This window comes from Bombus huntii, chromosome 1 (assembly GCF_024542735.1).
Source record: "Bombus huntii isolate Logan2020A chromosome 1, iyBomHunt1.1, whole genome shotgun sequence".
Taxonomy (NCBI): domain Eukaryota; kingdom Metazoa; phylum Arthropoda; class Insecta; order Hymenoptera; family Apidae; genus Bombus; species Bombus huntii.
In genome coordinates this window covers 7,821,206-7,836,193 of record NC_066238.1, presented here as the reverse complement: position 1 = coordinate 7,836,193, position 14,988 = coordinate 7,821,206, and the positions used below count along the sequence as shown (strand labels likewise).

Genomic DNA, 14,988 nt, shown 5'->3' with positions numbered 1-14,988 from the left:
TCCTGTAATGCGGTCTCATCAACGTCAGCCTCTTTCTATATTACCAAATAGATTATTTACGTGTTAATAATGTGCCAGCCGTTCCATGATCGTCCCTTGTCGCGGCACACGTGCTACCAGAGGATCCATTCCTCCTTCAGTCGCCCGCCACTTTATTGTCGATCCACCAGCCGGCAGCGTTTTATACGTGGAATTTTATATACCGTCCTCGGTTTTAGTAATTTTAAGGGACGCGCGTGGCCGGGACAATAAAACCCCTTTCGTCGTGTGCACGTCTATTGTGTCGCGGAATATCGGAAAGTTATGGAGGTTAGTACATATGTGAAGCTTATTAAAATTTTCACGATCAGGATAAGTTGCGTGTTACTAGTTTTAGTATGGTAATTATGTTTCCGATTTCCACGCCTGGAATAATTTAGTCCCTCGAATCTAAACGGAAGTCATCTAACTCTCGATTCTTGAAGCGTAGATCGCTCGCTTTTCCTAAATTTTATCAAGGGATTAATCCTTAGTGTCTTCTAGATACAAGAATTTATTCCAAAATTTGCTTATATGCTCTTGTATAACCTGTAACAGTTGCTACAATGAAGAAATTTCTTCAAAGTAAGGTAAATCATCGTAACTAATATATCGATTTTATTTCGTTCCAGGAGAGAAGCCGTATAAGTGCAGCTGGGAGGGTTGCGAGTGGCGATTCGCGCGTTCCGACGAGCTGACGCGCCACTATCGCAAGCACACTGGCGCGAAACCGTTCAAGTGTCGGCATTGCGACCGATGCTTCTCTCGCAGCGATCATCTAGCCCTCCATATGAAGAGACACGTGTAATCGATCGTCATAGAGAACGGTCCTCAACGCGCGGAACAGTCCAGGACCGGCAGACGAAGCTCCTTCCTTCCCGAGGATTCCCGAGGCCGTCGAGCAACACGGCCTCCACGTGATTGCGTTTTTTCCACAGATACCTGACGATTCACATCGAACTCGATCACCGACGATCGACCGCTACGATGGCCCTCAATTTGGCCACGATTTTCGTCGGAGTAATACGATCGCAAGATATTCTGCGGGCTTTGATACTGTCTATAAGAGGGAATCGATGATGAGCGAGACGATCGGTGAAGAACGGCCACTTCTGGTGGCGATTATCCATTAGAACGGACAACAATCGATCGACGAACGATAAACGATCGGTTTTGAACCGTGTCGTTGAGATTATAGATTCAAGACACTTCGTAGGTTGACGATTGCAATTGGAAATCGCAATCGGAAAAACAGGTAGACGCGCGTTCCTCTGTTCTTCGAGGCAATTCGTTTAGACTAAAAGGCGAGGAGTAGAGACAGGAAGAAGGTCTGATGACATTTACTACGCGAGAAACGCTTGCACTAGAGACAGCAGGTGGGTCGACAACGATCAGATGCGGATTAGACTGGTATTGTTGATGCGATTAGACGGAGCCACCGGGGCGAGCAGCTGGAAGACAACGCGCTACGAGTCTCGTCCCGGGAAGTTAATCACTGCCAATTCATTAAATTGTAAGATCGGCGCGTGTACCGTCGGAGATATAGCCTACGCGAATGGCTGCTTCGGAGTCAGAGGAAGTTTATCGAACGAGCGAAATTGTCCGGCGACAGCGGTGTACAGTTCGTGTGTGAACCCTTGTAAGCCGTCTGCCTTCCGTAAAACGGTCGAATTCCAGAAACCGAAACTTTAACTAACGCAAAAAAAAGAGAAAGAAGAAACGATAATTAAGATAAATTAAAATAGTAAAAGAATAATGATAAAAGAAACCTGATAAAAGGATGAAACGTAGCGCACACAGTTTGAGAAACACCGATCTGACGATGTTTCAAAGGCGTCGCGTTTAGATTCGAACGAAAGTCAAGGAAACCCGGTTCGCGAGGACAATAATACGCTGTCTATCGGTGCCAAAACGTTATTTCCTTTCTCTTTCATTTACCCTCTTCTTTCTTACACGTATACACAGAGAAAACCATATATATTACACGTATACACGCGTACTATGCTTCTCCCTCTTATATCCCAATGAATGGGGGCCACGGGAAAAGCAGTTGGTGGGTGGGAAACGTGCACGACGCTTTTGAGCTTCGATCCTTCGACGGGTGGCAATAATCGAAATTGTATTCGCGACCCGGTGGAACGCGGAACCGTGTCACACGGAGGTGTGTTGTAAGGGGGCGGCGGATGAGGGCACGAAGCGAGAGGACGAACCGTAATTGAATACGTGATTTCGGCCAGTTTCGACGGAGGCAAAGTTTACCCGTGCCGTGCGCTAATCCCAAATTTACAGTGCGAATTATATCGCGAGGCACCTCCATTCGACCGATGATCCGGTTCGCCGCCCTTTCGTCCTTTTACCATAGCCTCGTTTCCACCGGGAGCTTGTGCGAATGATACCGATATATACGATAGACGAGAAAAAAAAAAAAAGAACGCTAGAATGATCCTATTCAACGATAGATTCGACCGTTTTACTCATCGAGAATATTCACGAGTGATTTTTAAGGAAGAAAGAATCGCGTACAACCCTCGAACACCGGTTCGAGGGTACTTTTTTCCTTAAAAAAGAATTCGACCGAACGGGGCTTCTTTCGTAGTGGCGCGCGTCCTATGGTTTTTAACGAAAATAAGTGGAGAAAAAAAAGTATATACGGAATCTGACTTTGTACTTTTGTACGATTGCTTTCTAGGTAACGTTCTCCTGTTTTGTTTCACGCGTAACCGCGCGACGTATGGACGGGGGTGGCGACGCGTCCCGGCGCGGCGGGCAAGATTCTTGTCGGAGGCTCAACAGAAATAAATGATATATATATATTTTTTAATATTCTCGTCTTACTCACTGAAACAATATATTGTTATACATAAGGGATTATACAAAGTATAAACGGGCAACATTCCGCACAAAGCTCTAGAACCGTTTCCACGCGTCAGACTCACCCGCCGAGCACGCCACCCCCTCTCGTACGCACGCAAAACCCGGATGGCAGACGGCGCTCGCAGTTCACCTCGACTATGCGTGTCCCGGGAACACTATGATCTTCCGGTCGATATGCAACGTTGTCTCGCTAATCATCGATTTCCGTGCGGACAAACGGGATCGAAATCACGTAGGGAAATGACAGTGGAGGGGAATATAAATGGAAACGCAAAAAGGAGGAACGAGAAAAAAGAGGGGAAAGAGAAACTAGAGAAACGTAACGAAAAATGAAAGAAAAGAAAAACGTTGACGAGGGGTAACGCAAATTAGTTACTTGAAATAAAAATGTGAATTGTATCCGTGGACTGAACGAACGAAGGATCGCAGATCGCTCATCGAACGAATGGTGAACAAAATAGAGTAGTAAAAGCGATTAAGAAAGAAATTAAAAAAGAAAATAGAGTAATAACGTAAAACGATTAAATATGAATGGAGTAAGAGAAACAGAACGTGAGGGCAAGGAGTTTACCGCTTAAGAAGACTAATCTTACCTGAAAGCGCGGAACGGCGCAAAGAGCGGCCGAACTGGCGGGCGAAACGAAGATTTAAAGGGAAAGAATAAAAAAAAAGAAACTAAATTTTAAATGTTCAGTGGCCAAATAAATTAACTGATAACGCACGTAGAACGTAACGATACCGTACCTACCAAGTAAGCCTGACTGATATGAGAGCGTCGACGCGGTTCGCGCGCGTGTGGTTGCGTATGTATGTATGCGCGTTATTCGATGTCTGTGGCACCTGTGTATTTCTTCTTTTCTCTATAATATTTTTTTCCTTCTTTCTTTGCGTCAATTTGCGTGAGTGTGTCAAGGAGGTGTGTACGCTTGAGTGACCACATTTCTTTTTCCTCGCGAGAATGTGTTCCAAAAACGATTTCGGGGGTTGTAGAAAGGTATAAGCTGTGACGAGGATTTTCAAAGAAAACGAACATGCATAGGGAAAGAGAGTGAGAAAGAGCGAGAGAAAGACACAAACGAATCCAACACAGGGAGAAAGCATAAAAAAAAGTAAGGAGAAGAAAAGGTAGAGTATGCGTGTGAGAGAGAAAGTGTGAGAAAAAGAGTGTGAGAGCAGAACACTAAGTTTGTATATTGTGCAATTTTTGTCAGTGTTTCATTATTTGTTACCATGTTCACGGATAATTATAAATAAAGTAAATATATATATGCAGCATTTACAAGGACTTAGGATAAACGAAGATAAACGAGAAGCCAGATGTCTTTTTGATAGCCATATACTGCGAGGTATCGCGCGGCGCCCCGATACAGAGGACGCCCCGACCGCTCTTTTTTCTCGATACACATTTTTTCTTTTTCCTTTGTCTCTGATAGGGCGAGAGTGGCGAGAACGAGGATACGAAAAACGGTGCTCGTCGCTCGGTCACGACGCTCCTCTCGTTACATACACGAACCCGTCGTCCGGATCGTTCGCAACCCCCCAACGATCAAACGAGCCCGCGTTTCGCTCGATCCTCTCGCTCCTCGAGATCGGAAAATCTCGAAACGATTCGTACCATCTTCTCTCTTCGCGGGCTCTCCGCTTCGTGTATCTAGCGCGACTGAGAAGCTTTCTCGACCTGCGACCGACGGCGACTTTAACCACGAGGAGTAGAGGAAAAAGATGGGGTAGGAGACGGAACGATCGAGTCGTAATGATCGGACCTCGCGATCGCGACGAGCGTTTCGCGCGTTTCCATCCCGGCGACCAACGAAACACTGTAGATATAAATACACGTACATTAATATAATACGTAACGAAGGATCGCACGCGAATGAAAAGATCCGCGTTTGTTTCAAACTCGAGCAATGCGAAGCAAGCGTATAATGGATGAAAAGGGTCGATATAGAGAAGATTAGGAAAGACAGATGATACAGGTGTAATTAAAAGAGAGAAACGATAAGTCGAGCGAGTGAAGATAAGGCGAGAGAAAGCGGGCACCTTAAGAAAACTAATAAATGGTAGTTAGAAGTTTAGATAGATGGATAGCTAGAACGTTAGATAGACACCTTAGATAGGCAGATAAATAGTTCGACGAAGAGAGGAAAGGCGGAACGAAAAAGAAAGAATGAAAGATCGGGGTGAATTGGGGACGGGTGGGAGGGGGGATTTAAAAGAGTTATTATATATAAATGAATAAAAAAAGTCTATAAATATAGATAGGTGGATATACATAGATAGAGATGTAAGTACCTAAGAGAAACTCTAAGGAATCTTTTAGAAGATACTGTATCGTTGTACGAGGTACAATAGATGGACATAAGTGTTTTATGATACTTGCGTACAATAAGGTCGAGACGAAGCGTGAGGAATATAGTGTATAAGAAGATGGTGAAAACGGTGAAGAAAAAAGAAATATTCCAACGAGCATGGGCACGAAGAGCGTACATGAATACCGAGCAGTTCACGAAAAGAAAGAAGAATAGGGAAGAAAGGGGAAGAAAGGCAGACAGATGCGGCACGATTCGTAATTGTCTTAATTGTGGTCTGAAATATTTTCAGTCATGTTGTATAGTAACTCTGTGAATTGCAGGATTTTACGTGAAAGCGAGGAAGACCGTGAGTGACAGAGAGCCGGCGTGAATGGATGAGTGTCGGGGGAGAAAGCGTTCGAATGAAAATGGAAGGTAGAAAAGAGAAACGACGTGAGAAACAGACGCGACCGAAGGACGTAAGGGATAAAAAAGGAACAGCACGAACAAAATGGGATAAGATCTATTTTAGGAAGAAACAGGCGAGGACTCTTCGTTTAAATTCAATTCGACGCGTTCGATTTTTACCGTTCGTGTCGTCGAACAGGTATCGTAAAATAGGAGAAGAGAAAAAACGGGAAGAATACGATGAAAAATAGGGCATGTGTAACATTCAATACACTAAGAAACGAACTGATTAAAGAACTAACGTTATTTTTAGGAAATTACAGCTTTAGAAGAGATTTAAGTAAATAGCGAGGGAAAAGGTGGTTAGGCTAAGTGCTAAGGGTAATTTAGTTTCGCGTGTTGAAGCTTTTCTGTGTGAGTATAGAAGCGAAAGAGCGGGAGAGAGAGCGAGAGAAAGAGAGATAGAGAAGGGGAAGCACGAGGGGCAAAAATTGCGAGAAAGAAGAAGAGAAAGTGTTGAAAGAAGAAAGACGAAATAAAACTAAGCAGAGAAATGTGGGAGGGATCGAAGCATGCTTATGAGAGGGTGGGGAAGAGAGATACCTATATTTTAAAAAAGTGACCTTTGGCATTTAAAGACTTGTAAAAATCATGCAACGAGTTAATTGAAACAAAGAACAATATCAAAGAAAACAAAGAAAAATATCACAGGGGGCGCAGCGTATTAAGGGGCGTCCGTCCTTCTCCGCGTCTCTAATTTCATCTCACACGAATATGCACCCATACATTAAGATATCACACACGTACGAACTAATACAAACGTAAGCACATCTGCAAGGAGAATATATCCTAAGAATCAGCCAAAGTTCAACGCGAACAAGGCGATCGGATAAACGTTTATCTCTTCGTATACCGACAGAAAAACGACAAGACGCGGTTCATGACACACTAATAGCGACACGAGTCTCTCGATACCACCGATAACACACGGTGCACACCGATGAAAAAAAGGTAACAACGGAAAACGCAAATTTACACATGCACATACCAGAAAACACAAACACACACGCTCATGGAAATATTGGGAAAGGAAAGAATAGCATCGTTGTCTACCCACTACACGTTATGTACGTACGCGTGTCTCGATCTCGATGCGACACAAGTGCGGGAAAAAAAAACAGAAGGGTAAAGAAGGACGGAAAAGGAACGCGGAAAGGGATAACATACCAACAAGAGTTCTTGGCGGAAAAAAAAAGGCGAGAGCAAAGAAATTCGGTTACAACGCATAGGGTATATGAGAGGGAAAACATGGGATGGTAGGGAGGCGAACAATGCATTCCGATAAAAAAATCGCTTTTCACGAGGTACACGAGAACCGACGAATCACAGGAAAGTCGGGCTGCCTCCAGGCCTAACTGAAAAGGAACCGAACGATTTCGGTCATGACTCTATCTTCGAGGTACTCGCCGCGAGAACGAATCGCCTCTCGTCCATTGGGACGCGATTCCCCTGGAACAGCCTGGTTGTTTAATCTCCAATGAGCCGTAGAAAAAAAAAATAGAAAAGAATAAAACTGCAGAATGGGAAAGGAAAGAAAAAGAAGCAGGTAGTGGCTCGACGGTTGTTCCCTAAGGGGTAGAAGAAGGTGTATCTCGTGGCGCGAGCCAGAAATTGACTTCGAAAATGGAAAACAGTCACTGCATAGTCACTATCGTCATCCAACACAATTCATGGTAGGGTATAATAGTATTTTTAGGGATTTTATACAGACATGCGACCGTGCTCTATGTTTTAATCACGATTAACTGTCGATCATTGACGTTTCTTCTTGTACGTAAAACGAACACGGTGTTTCTAGATGTATTAATAATTGCATTATACATTGCAGTGAAGAGTGAAAGGCGAACGCTTGAACGAATAAATATATCTTACGTGAAATTGTGCGATTCTATTGTGACGAAAGGGGATCGAGCGAAAGACCGAGAATTTTCGTGCGAGCGAGTCTAATTTTTTTCTGGAATTCTGTACCTCGTTGTGTATACATCTCTATTTGTATAATTGTGAATATTAACATATTAGGATAATGTGATTTATTACGTGTGATCCTGCGCGTAAAAAGACGTGGAGAAACTTTAAGCGAGTATTTTGTATTACGACAAAGCGGAACGCAAACTAAAGATACAAAAAAAAGAGGAGAAAAATTGCGAAACTAATGCGTGCGATAGAGAGGCAGAGGGCAAGTAAATCGAAGACAGATAGAGAGAACGGGATTAAGCGAATAAAGAGTCTTGTAATCGCAGCTTTTTTTGCCGCTGGGGAATATAATTGTAATAAACGAAGAATGCGCTTGCGCAGCCGTCGCTCCTTTCTCTCAGCGTTATTTCTTCCTGTTTGTCTTCTTCTTCTTCTTCTTCATCTTCTTCTATTAACGCTGTGTTGTGTACTAATTCTTCGTTCCCTCACCGAGGTGATAGATAATCCCGGAACCACGAAATTATTCTACAGATCGCTAAGAACTGAAAGAATAGAAAAAAATTTCGCTGTACGATATTAAAATATAACATTTTGCAATTGATATCCAAGGATATTCGAAATATCGAAATATTTCGTCAACTCGAGCACTTTCGAACGAAAACAGGCAGTAGTCTGGCTCTATATCAGCTCGTTCCGGAGGCTATCGATCACCTCGTTGAGAAAACATCCCTCGACACCGCTCTTCTTGAGGCTGTCCAGCGAAGTTTGATGCAGGGATACGTCAAGCTACCCCCAAGGCCCGTGAAAACATCCGCTCTTGTATTTCATGGGCTGCCGTATAAACAACGCATACGAGCGTGCACCAAAGCGCGCTACGATTCGAGCAGGCTGCGTGTGGACGCTCGGGAGAACGTATAGATGCGCGTGTTTCGATCGAAGCGCGATTAAGCGCGCTACACGATTTTTAAATTTAGGCGGGATCGACGAGTATAGAGGTCGGCCAGAAAGGAGTCTCGTCGTTCGAACAGTCTCGACGATCGTTCGAGGATTAAATACCGAGCGAGTTGTATTGTATACGATTATTAAGAATCTATCCTACGATGACTCGTTAAAAGAAAGATAAAATAAAAGAATACAGAATATAAAAAGAAAAAGAAGGAAAAGCGAGCGAGAGTAATGCAGAGAAAAACAGAAAAAACCAAAAAAAAGAAAGGAAAAGAAAATTTAGATAAACAAATATAACGGACTAAAATAGTAAGAAAACCAAGTAAGACGAGGAAAATAAAAGAAAAAAGAAGCAGAGAACATCCTTCCAAAGTACCGGGACTAATTTACACGCCACGACTTCCAACAGTCGAGAGCTTCGCGCTGACTTGAAAAACTCTCGAAGGCTCGACTCGTCTTGTACAACGGAATTAGCGAGTACTCGTGTAACGAGACTAGTAGGTGATCACATGTGATATTTGTATTGGTTATTATTATATATAAATATATTATATATATTATAAATATAAATGTAAATGTATAATTAGAGTATTCCGTTAGGATTACCGCTAGTAGTTAGGCGGGAAGGAAAGGAGGAGCGTGAAATGAACGATCGAGAAAAGAAGAAAAAGGGAAAGAAAGCGTACAGGATAACGAACGATGCGCAAAACGTGAAAACAATCTCCTTTCGAGAATCAACGCCTAATTGCTCTTTACGCAGGCCTACTTGCCGATTCTAAAGGAACACTCGAGATTCGACGAGGAAATAGAGCTACGGCACAAAAACCTCGCGATCGTTCGCGGGAATAACGAACAGAGAGACTCGCCTCGAAACCTTTCGACACGAGATTTTGTAATTTTCCATCACGTCCGACAGCAACTCGAGATTTCGTCGAGAAAAGAATCGAAATTGTGCACCGTGTACCGGATCGTTCGAGAAGGTCACAGAGGAATACCGATCAGTTGCGTCCTACAATCGACTGACATCTACTCGTGTTTCCCTGAAATTCTCCTTTTAAGAGTTACTACTTCTCCGTCGATCCCTGTGTAATAGTATTCATAGAGGTTTGATTTCTTGTCTCCGAAAGATTGTCGAACTTGAATTCTGAATTCAGGTGGTTAGAACAATCCTCGGACTTCTATTGATATCGATAAGATTGTATCTGGAAATGAATTTGAAAATTGCTACTTTTTCGTGTCGTTGTCTGATAGACATTTACATGCTAAAAGCGTGCTGTGGTAGATGTAAAGGTAGCACTTTTCATATGATGATTCTGAGTAACCTGGAAGGTTTGAAGCGAACATCTATGGATACTAGAGACCCTATCAAAATAGGAAGCCCCACAGATTGGGTACGAAAACAAGCCACAAAGGACTGGTCGAAAGATAAAACGAGCCAAACTGCTAGTTTGTCCTTTGTGCGTTTAATTCTTTCCTTTCTTCTTCTTCTGCTTCTTCTTATTGTTGGTCTTCTTGGTTCTCTCTGGTCGTTTTTAGCTTTGAGATAAAAAAGCAGATACTGTGAAAAAGATGAAATTATTATTCGAACCCTCAATTTCGTAGAAAAACCTTCGATGATTGATCGTTGAGACAAACGAACAGAGAGCTGGGGAGACTCGTGTACGAGAGAAAGATCGCGACTGCGTGCACGTGCGTGAAGAACAAAGATGTACAAAGAAGCTAAAGACCGCGAAGATGTATGGTGTACCGAATGCATGAGTGAACAAAGTGTAATGTCTCGTGAAGGCGACGTGCCGTGAATCGAGGTAGATTATCGAGTCGATGGATTATCGGGTGGGGTAGTGTACGAAAAGCTGAAAATCGAAAGAGAAAAAAGAACGCGATGAATGTACGTGCGAATTGCAAATTCTTAGGAATCACTTCGTGCAGAAATTTTTATGTGAATTATTTAATCTAATCGCAGAGAGCCTTAATTGCTATCCTTATATCATTGATATCGCCGCTATGATTAATATCGTAAGAGCTGTACTACCGCATTGTTCTTGATCTTTTAACGTTACCCTTGATTTTATTCCTTCATCATGTACAAAGGCGAAACCAAGAGCAAACCGCGAGCGAGCTGAACGAGCAAAAAAGTTCCATGAATCGCTAACTTCGGGAGGAACTCGGAGTGCATCGATTCGTAAAACGAGGCACACTATGTAACGCGATCCATATCCATCGATCGAGAAACGAATATTGGTGGATGCGGAGGATGGCTCGACGAGCGTCGACGAGATAACGTTCTTCCTGCGTACCTTTGCGATCGGAACCTTTTAACTCGATGTGTGCACGAAATTGCTGCGACGATCGATGGGAAACGCGACAGGGAATCATAGGATGCGTGTCGATCGAGCCGAGAGGGGCTGAGAAAATATTTAGGGAAGCGCTTTCAATGCTACCGTTGCCCGGTCGACCAGGACGCAACTTTACTTTTATTATTTTCACAAACCTTCTGGGTTCGTTTCGCGCGCTCTTCGCCCCTTCGGAACTTGTCTAACATACTTTCCTCGATCGTTCTCGATCGCAAACGTATCTTGTTCAATGCGATTCCCATCGATTTATAATTGTTGTCTACCTAGAGATGATTTTTTGCGTTAACGAACGATTAACGCATGCTTCTTTATTCGGCTAACGGAGCGACCGGGCCGGCCGCGCTTTGTAAATAATTCAATTAATAAACAAATTTCTCATCGTGTGCTTGAGTGAGCTTGCTTTCAACACAGATGTCCTCCTAATGAGATATTAAACCGATTCCTGGTGGTCATTTACGATGAAAGATCGTAAAATGTGATGTTGCGAGGAAAAATGAGCAAGAAAATGTTTAAGAAGAGTATCTTTAATAGAGGCTCGATTTTAGTCGAATTTGTTAACTCTGTTTATCGATCCTATGGTTTATCGATCCTAGGATCTTAGCGTAATGAGTTGGTCTTGATACGTCTTTGTAGACTCGACTGGCAATATATTTATCGATTTAGTAGGATCGTAATTAGTATGAATTAGCGTTTATGCTGGCCCATTCGCTCTCAAATGGTGGCCGTTTCTTTCGTGAATTAAGAAATTAGCTTTTATGTGATAGTCACTATTCGACGGATATAGCAAATGCTTCTTGTGCGGATATTCGTTGCAACGCCGAGGTTGGTCATAGAAAAATTCGGAAGAATGGAGATAATTTAGAGGTAGAGAATTCGTAATTCGACCTATCCTCATGAAAGTGAAGGGCTGAGAGGAAAAGTGAGAAAATTTTTAATCTGGAATAATTCTGATAAAGAAATCTGTATGCTTCTAAACATCAAAATACAATACTACTAATATTTATAAATGTTTATATTTGGAATGGAATATTGGTATTAATATTTGGAAATTGGTAATAAAATTTTTTACACAAATAAATATCTTATTTCGTCTTCTGTACTTAATTTAGTTTTACACAAATGCAATCAGATCACTCGAGGAAGAACTCGTGCGAGTATTGACCTGTCTGCAAATTCTCACAAATCGTTTCACAGTAAAGGAAAGAAATTAATCTAATTACTCTGTGAAAGTATCGTGAAGAATATCGATCGATGATCAACGATAACTGGTCGGCTTGAAGATACCACTGGTTTTTGTTAGGGGAAGCCGTGACTCGAAATTATCTTCGTCCCTTTTGCGCTGGGGTGGACGATGGTCACCTCGGAACAGTTAGTAAAAATTGATAGGAAGAAGGATTGGTGAATGGGAAGGGAACAAGGTATAAGAGCGCAAGAGTAAAAATAGAGGAGTGGAAAAATGCTTAGGGCTGATATGATTGGGAAGCTTAAGGGAAGGTGCAAGAGAATGAATGAGAAAATTGAATGGGTTAGACGTATGCAAAAGGGAGAAGGGAAGATTTTTCTTTTTTCGAAAGCGTCTTGCGTCTGTACGTGTGCGCGCGCGAGTATGTGTGTTTGTGTTTTTGCGTAATTCCTATGCACGTGTATACTGTGCGCTGCTTGCGGATATATACGTATACATAAATATATAAGTATAAATATACATATACGAAGCGTGCGTGTGCGTGTATGCGAGAAAGAGAGAGAAAGAAGCACTTTATTCCTCTTCATTCTTTTCTTTCCTCTCTTGGTGGCTCTTATTATAAAGAAAAAAAACACCGTTAGCGTACTTTAAATATCGTTATTTTTTAAGGAGAATTACACGAAGATGAAATAAAAAAAATGATATTGAAATATATATATATATATAAATATATATATATTTATTTTCTAAGATATAATATATATCATCTATATATGTATATTAAATTATGATAATGCACAAAAATGTAATTATATGTACATGTATGATAATTAATAATCTTGCTCTACGTTCGGGCGGTGCGGTGGTAAGAAAACGCAAAGCGATTAAGAATAGTGAAAAAAAGAAAGGAAAATGAAAAAAGAAAGAGAAGGGTACACTCGACTACGGGCGGGAAGGGGAGGTGAAGGGGAAGCAGGTGAGGCGAGAGGGAGAGAGAAGAACGAGTTGCTTTGCGCGCGTTTATCCGGAGGATAAAAGTGTCTGTTCGAGTTTGACGAACGCAGGGGTGCAGAGAGGAAAAAAGGGCGGGGGAGTGGGGGGGCTTGCGGCCGCTGTAACCTCATCTTTCATGAATAGCTTGTATTTCTGCTCAGTGCAAATAAACGTACGTTCCTGTTGAAAAAAATGACAAAAAAATACAAAACACGATCACTTGTCTCGTATTCTTCATCCGACCCTAACAGTATCTCGCGTGGCAGTTCAAATGCTGTGGTTTGATCGGAGCTACCGAATTTTCAGACGATCCAACAAGGTGAGTATCGCGCAGAATACGTAAAATCGATCGAACTTTGAACTCTTTATAGTCAAGGAAGGCTGCTTCATAGAGATTGTTGAGAAATTTACGAAGTAACGGAGAACGAAGTTTCAAAGCGCTCGACATCTCTTTACGGGGATCCTAGTGCCTAGACTTACCTTCTTGAAGCCTTAGCTTTATTTCTATCGGATATCTCGTTTGTTCTTATCACGAATAAACTCCACGACTCGTCTATGTCTCAATTTTCCTCTCAGTCGTGAGTCAAGTCAATAATAATCGCTACGATACGAAAGACTATTATAGTTCTTACATAAAAAGCGATATTATAAACCTGAAACGTGATGAACCTTCCGTCCGATGACGAAAGCATCTCGTCGGAAGAGATCAGCGAGCAAACAGCCAATTTTCTCGTTCACGTGCATTCATCAAAGACTCGATGCACTCGTAATATTCATAGCCAACAGGAATAAACGCTTTGACGCGTGTCACAGGAAGGGACAAAAGGACAACGATCAGCCGTTTCGTTGCGTTACATGTCGCACAGGTTGTACGGTTTACTGCGCGTTCCTCTCTGAAACTATAACCATCGCCGATGGTCGTCGCAGGAAGAGGGTTCACGGCGTTTTGTCATCATAAAACGTTTTATGGGAAATTATAATGTGCCCTTTCTCTACGGGGGTTCCCAACCAGTGTCCAGATACGAAGCCATTCTCGACGAAATATAAAGAGGGCGTTCGCCGCGTTTTTCATTCAATCGGCCCATAAACGACGTTTTACTATCTCTACACATCCTTATCCTTCGTTTCATCTCTCTCTCTCTCTCTCTCTCTCTTTCTTATTGGTTCTCTCCCTTCGTTGACCCTGTTCCATGGAATTGCCATTCTAGAGGGCACGGATCGGCTGGCAGCATTCGAATCGTCGTTTCAACGACCAATGCGAAGGAACCACGTCGCTTGGCGTGCTTATCGCGCTTACGTTTTTTCTCGGCTGATTTAATTAAGACCGAATTTAATCGTCCCTTGGACAAACTACCTTCGCAATATTAATTTTCTTCCGTTGATGGTGGTTCTGCTATCGAAAGATATCGTCGTGCTTCGTCGAAATTAGTGCAATAACGAGCGTTTCAGATTGAAAATTTAATGTTATGGCTATGATTAAATTTTTATCGTTTCATGTTGTTTATCGAGTTAAACTTTGCGCTGTTAGTACGTTCAAGCACGAGATGCAACGTCGCCAAAAATTAAATTGTATTACAGTCAAAGGAGGAGCATTTATAGTAACTTAACGCAGTCACGCGATGATTACATACTCTGTCGGTACAGCCGATTTGAAGTCACTTACAAACTTCATTCGTATAGATTAGACTGAAATACAGTTGAAAGAACTAATAAGCGAAGAAAGTACAAAGATTATCTTTAGCGTTATGAATCGCGTACAAGCTGTCGACGTTATTTATACACGAGGGGACCGCCAATTAGGCAATTGCGCGCCGCTTAATTGCTTCCGCCCTAATAACCTCCTATATACGTGGGATCCAGAAAAGTGTTTGCGACTGTTGTATGCGTTCACGAATTGCGTTAAAGCAACTTTCGTATTCGGGCCTGCAAAGAACGGTTCACGAATTTC

The 14,988-nt window shown here is 42.3% G+C and overlaps 1 protein-coding gene across 4 annotated transcripts in view; it reads left to right on the top strand.

The window, feature by feature from the left end:
• The window catches only part of LOC126867308 (Krueppel-like factor 6), a 275,511-nt gene extending 264,262 nt beyond the window's left edge, over positions 1 to 11,249 (top strand). For all 4 annotated transcript variants that reach the window (XM_050621699.1, XM_050621669.1, XM_050621689.1 and 1 more), the window contains one exon: positions 651 to 11,249. In XM_050621699.1, the coding sequence (XP_050477656.1) occupies positions 651 to 826 (176 nt within the window). In that variant the 3' untranslated portion in view covers positions 827 to 11,249. The remainder of the gene's footprint in view (positions 1 to 650) is intronic.
• Positions 11,250 to 14,988: the final 3,739 nt, after the last annotated feature.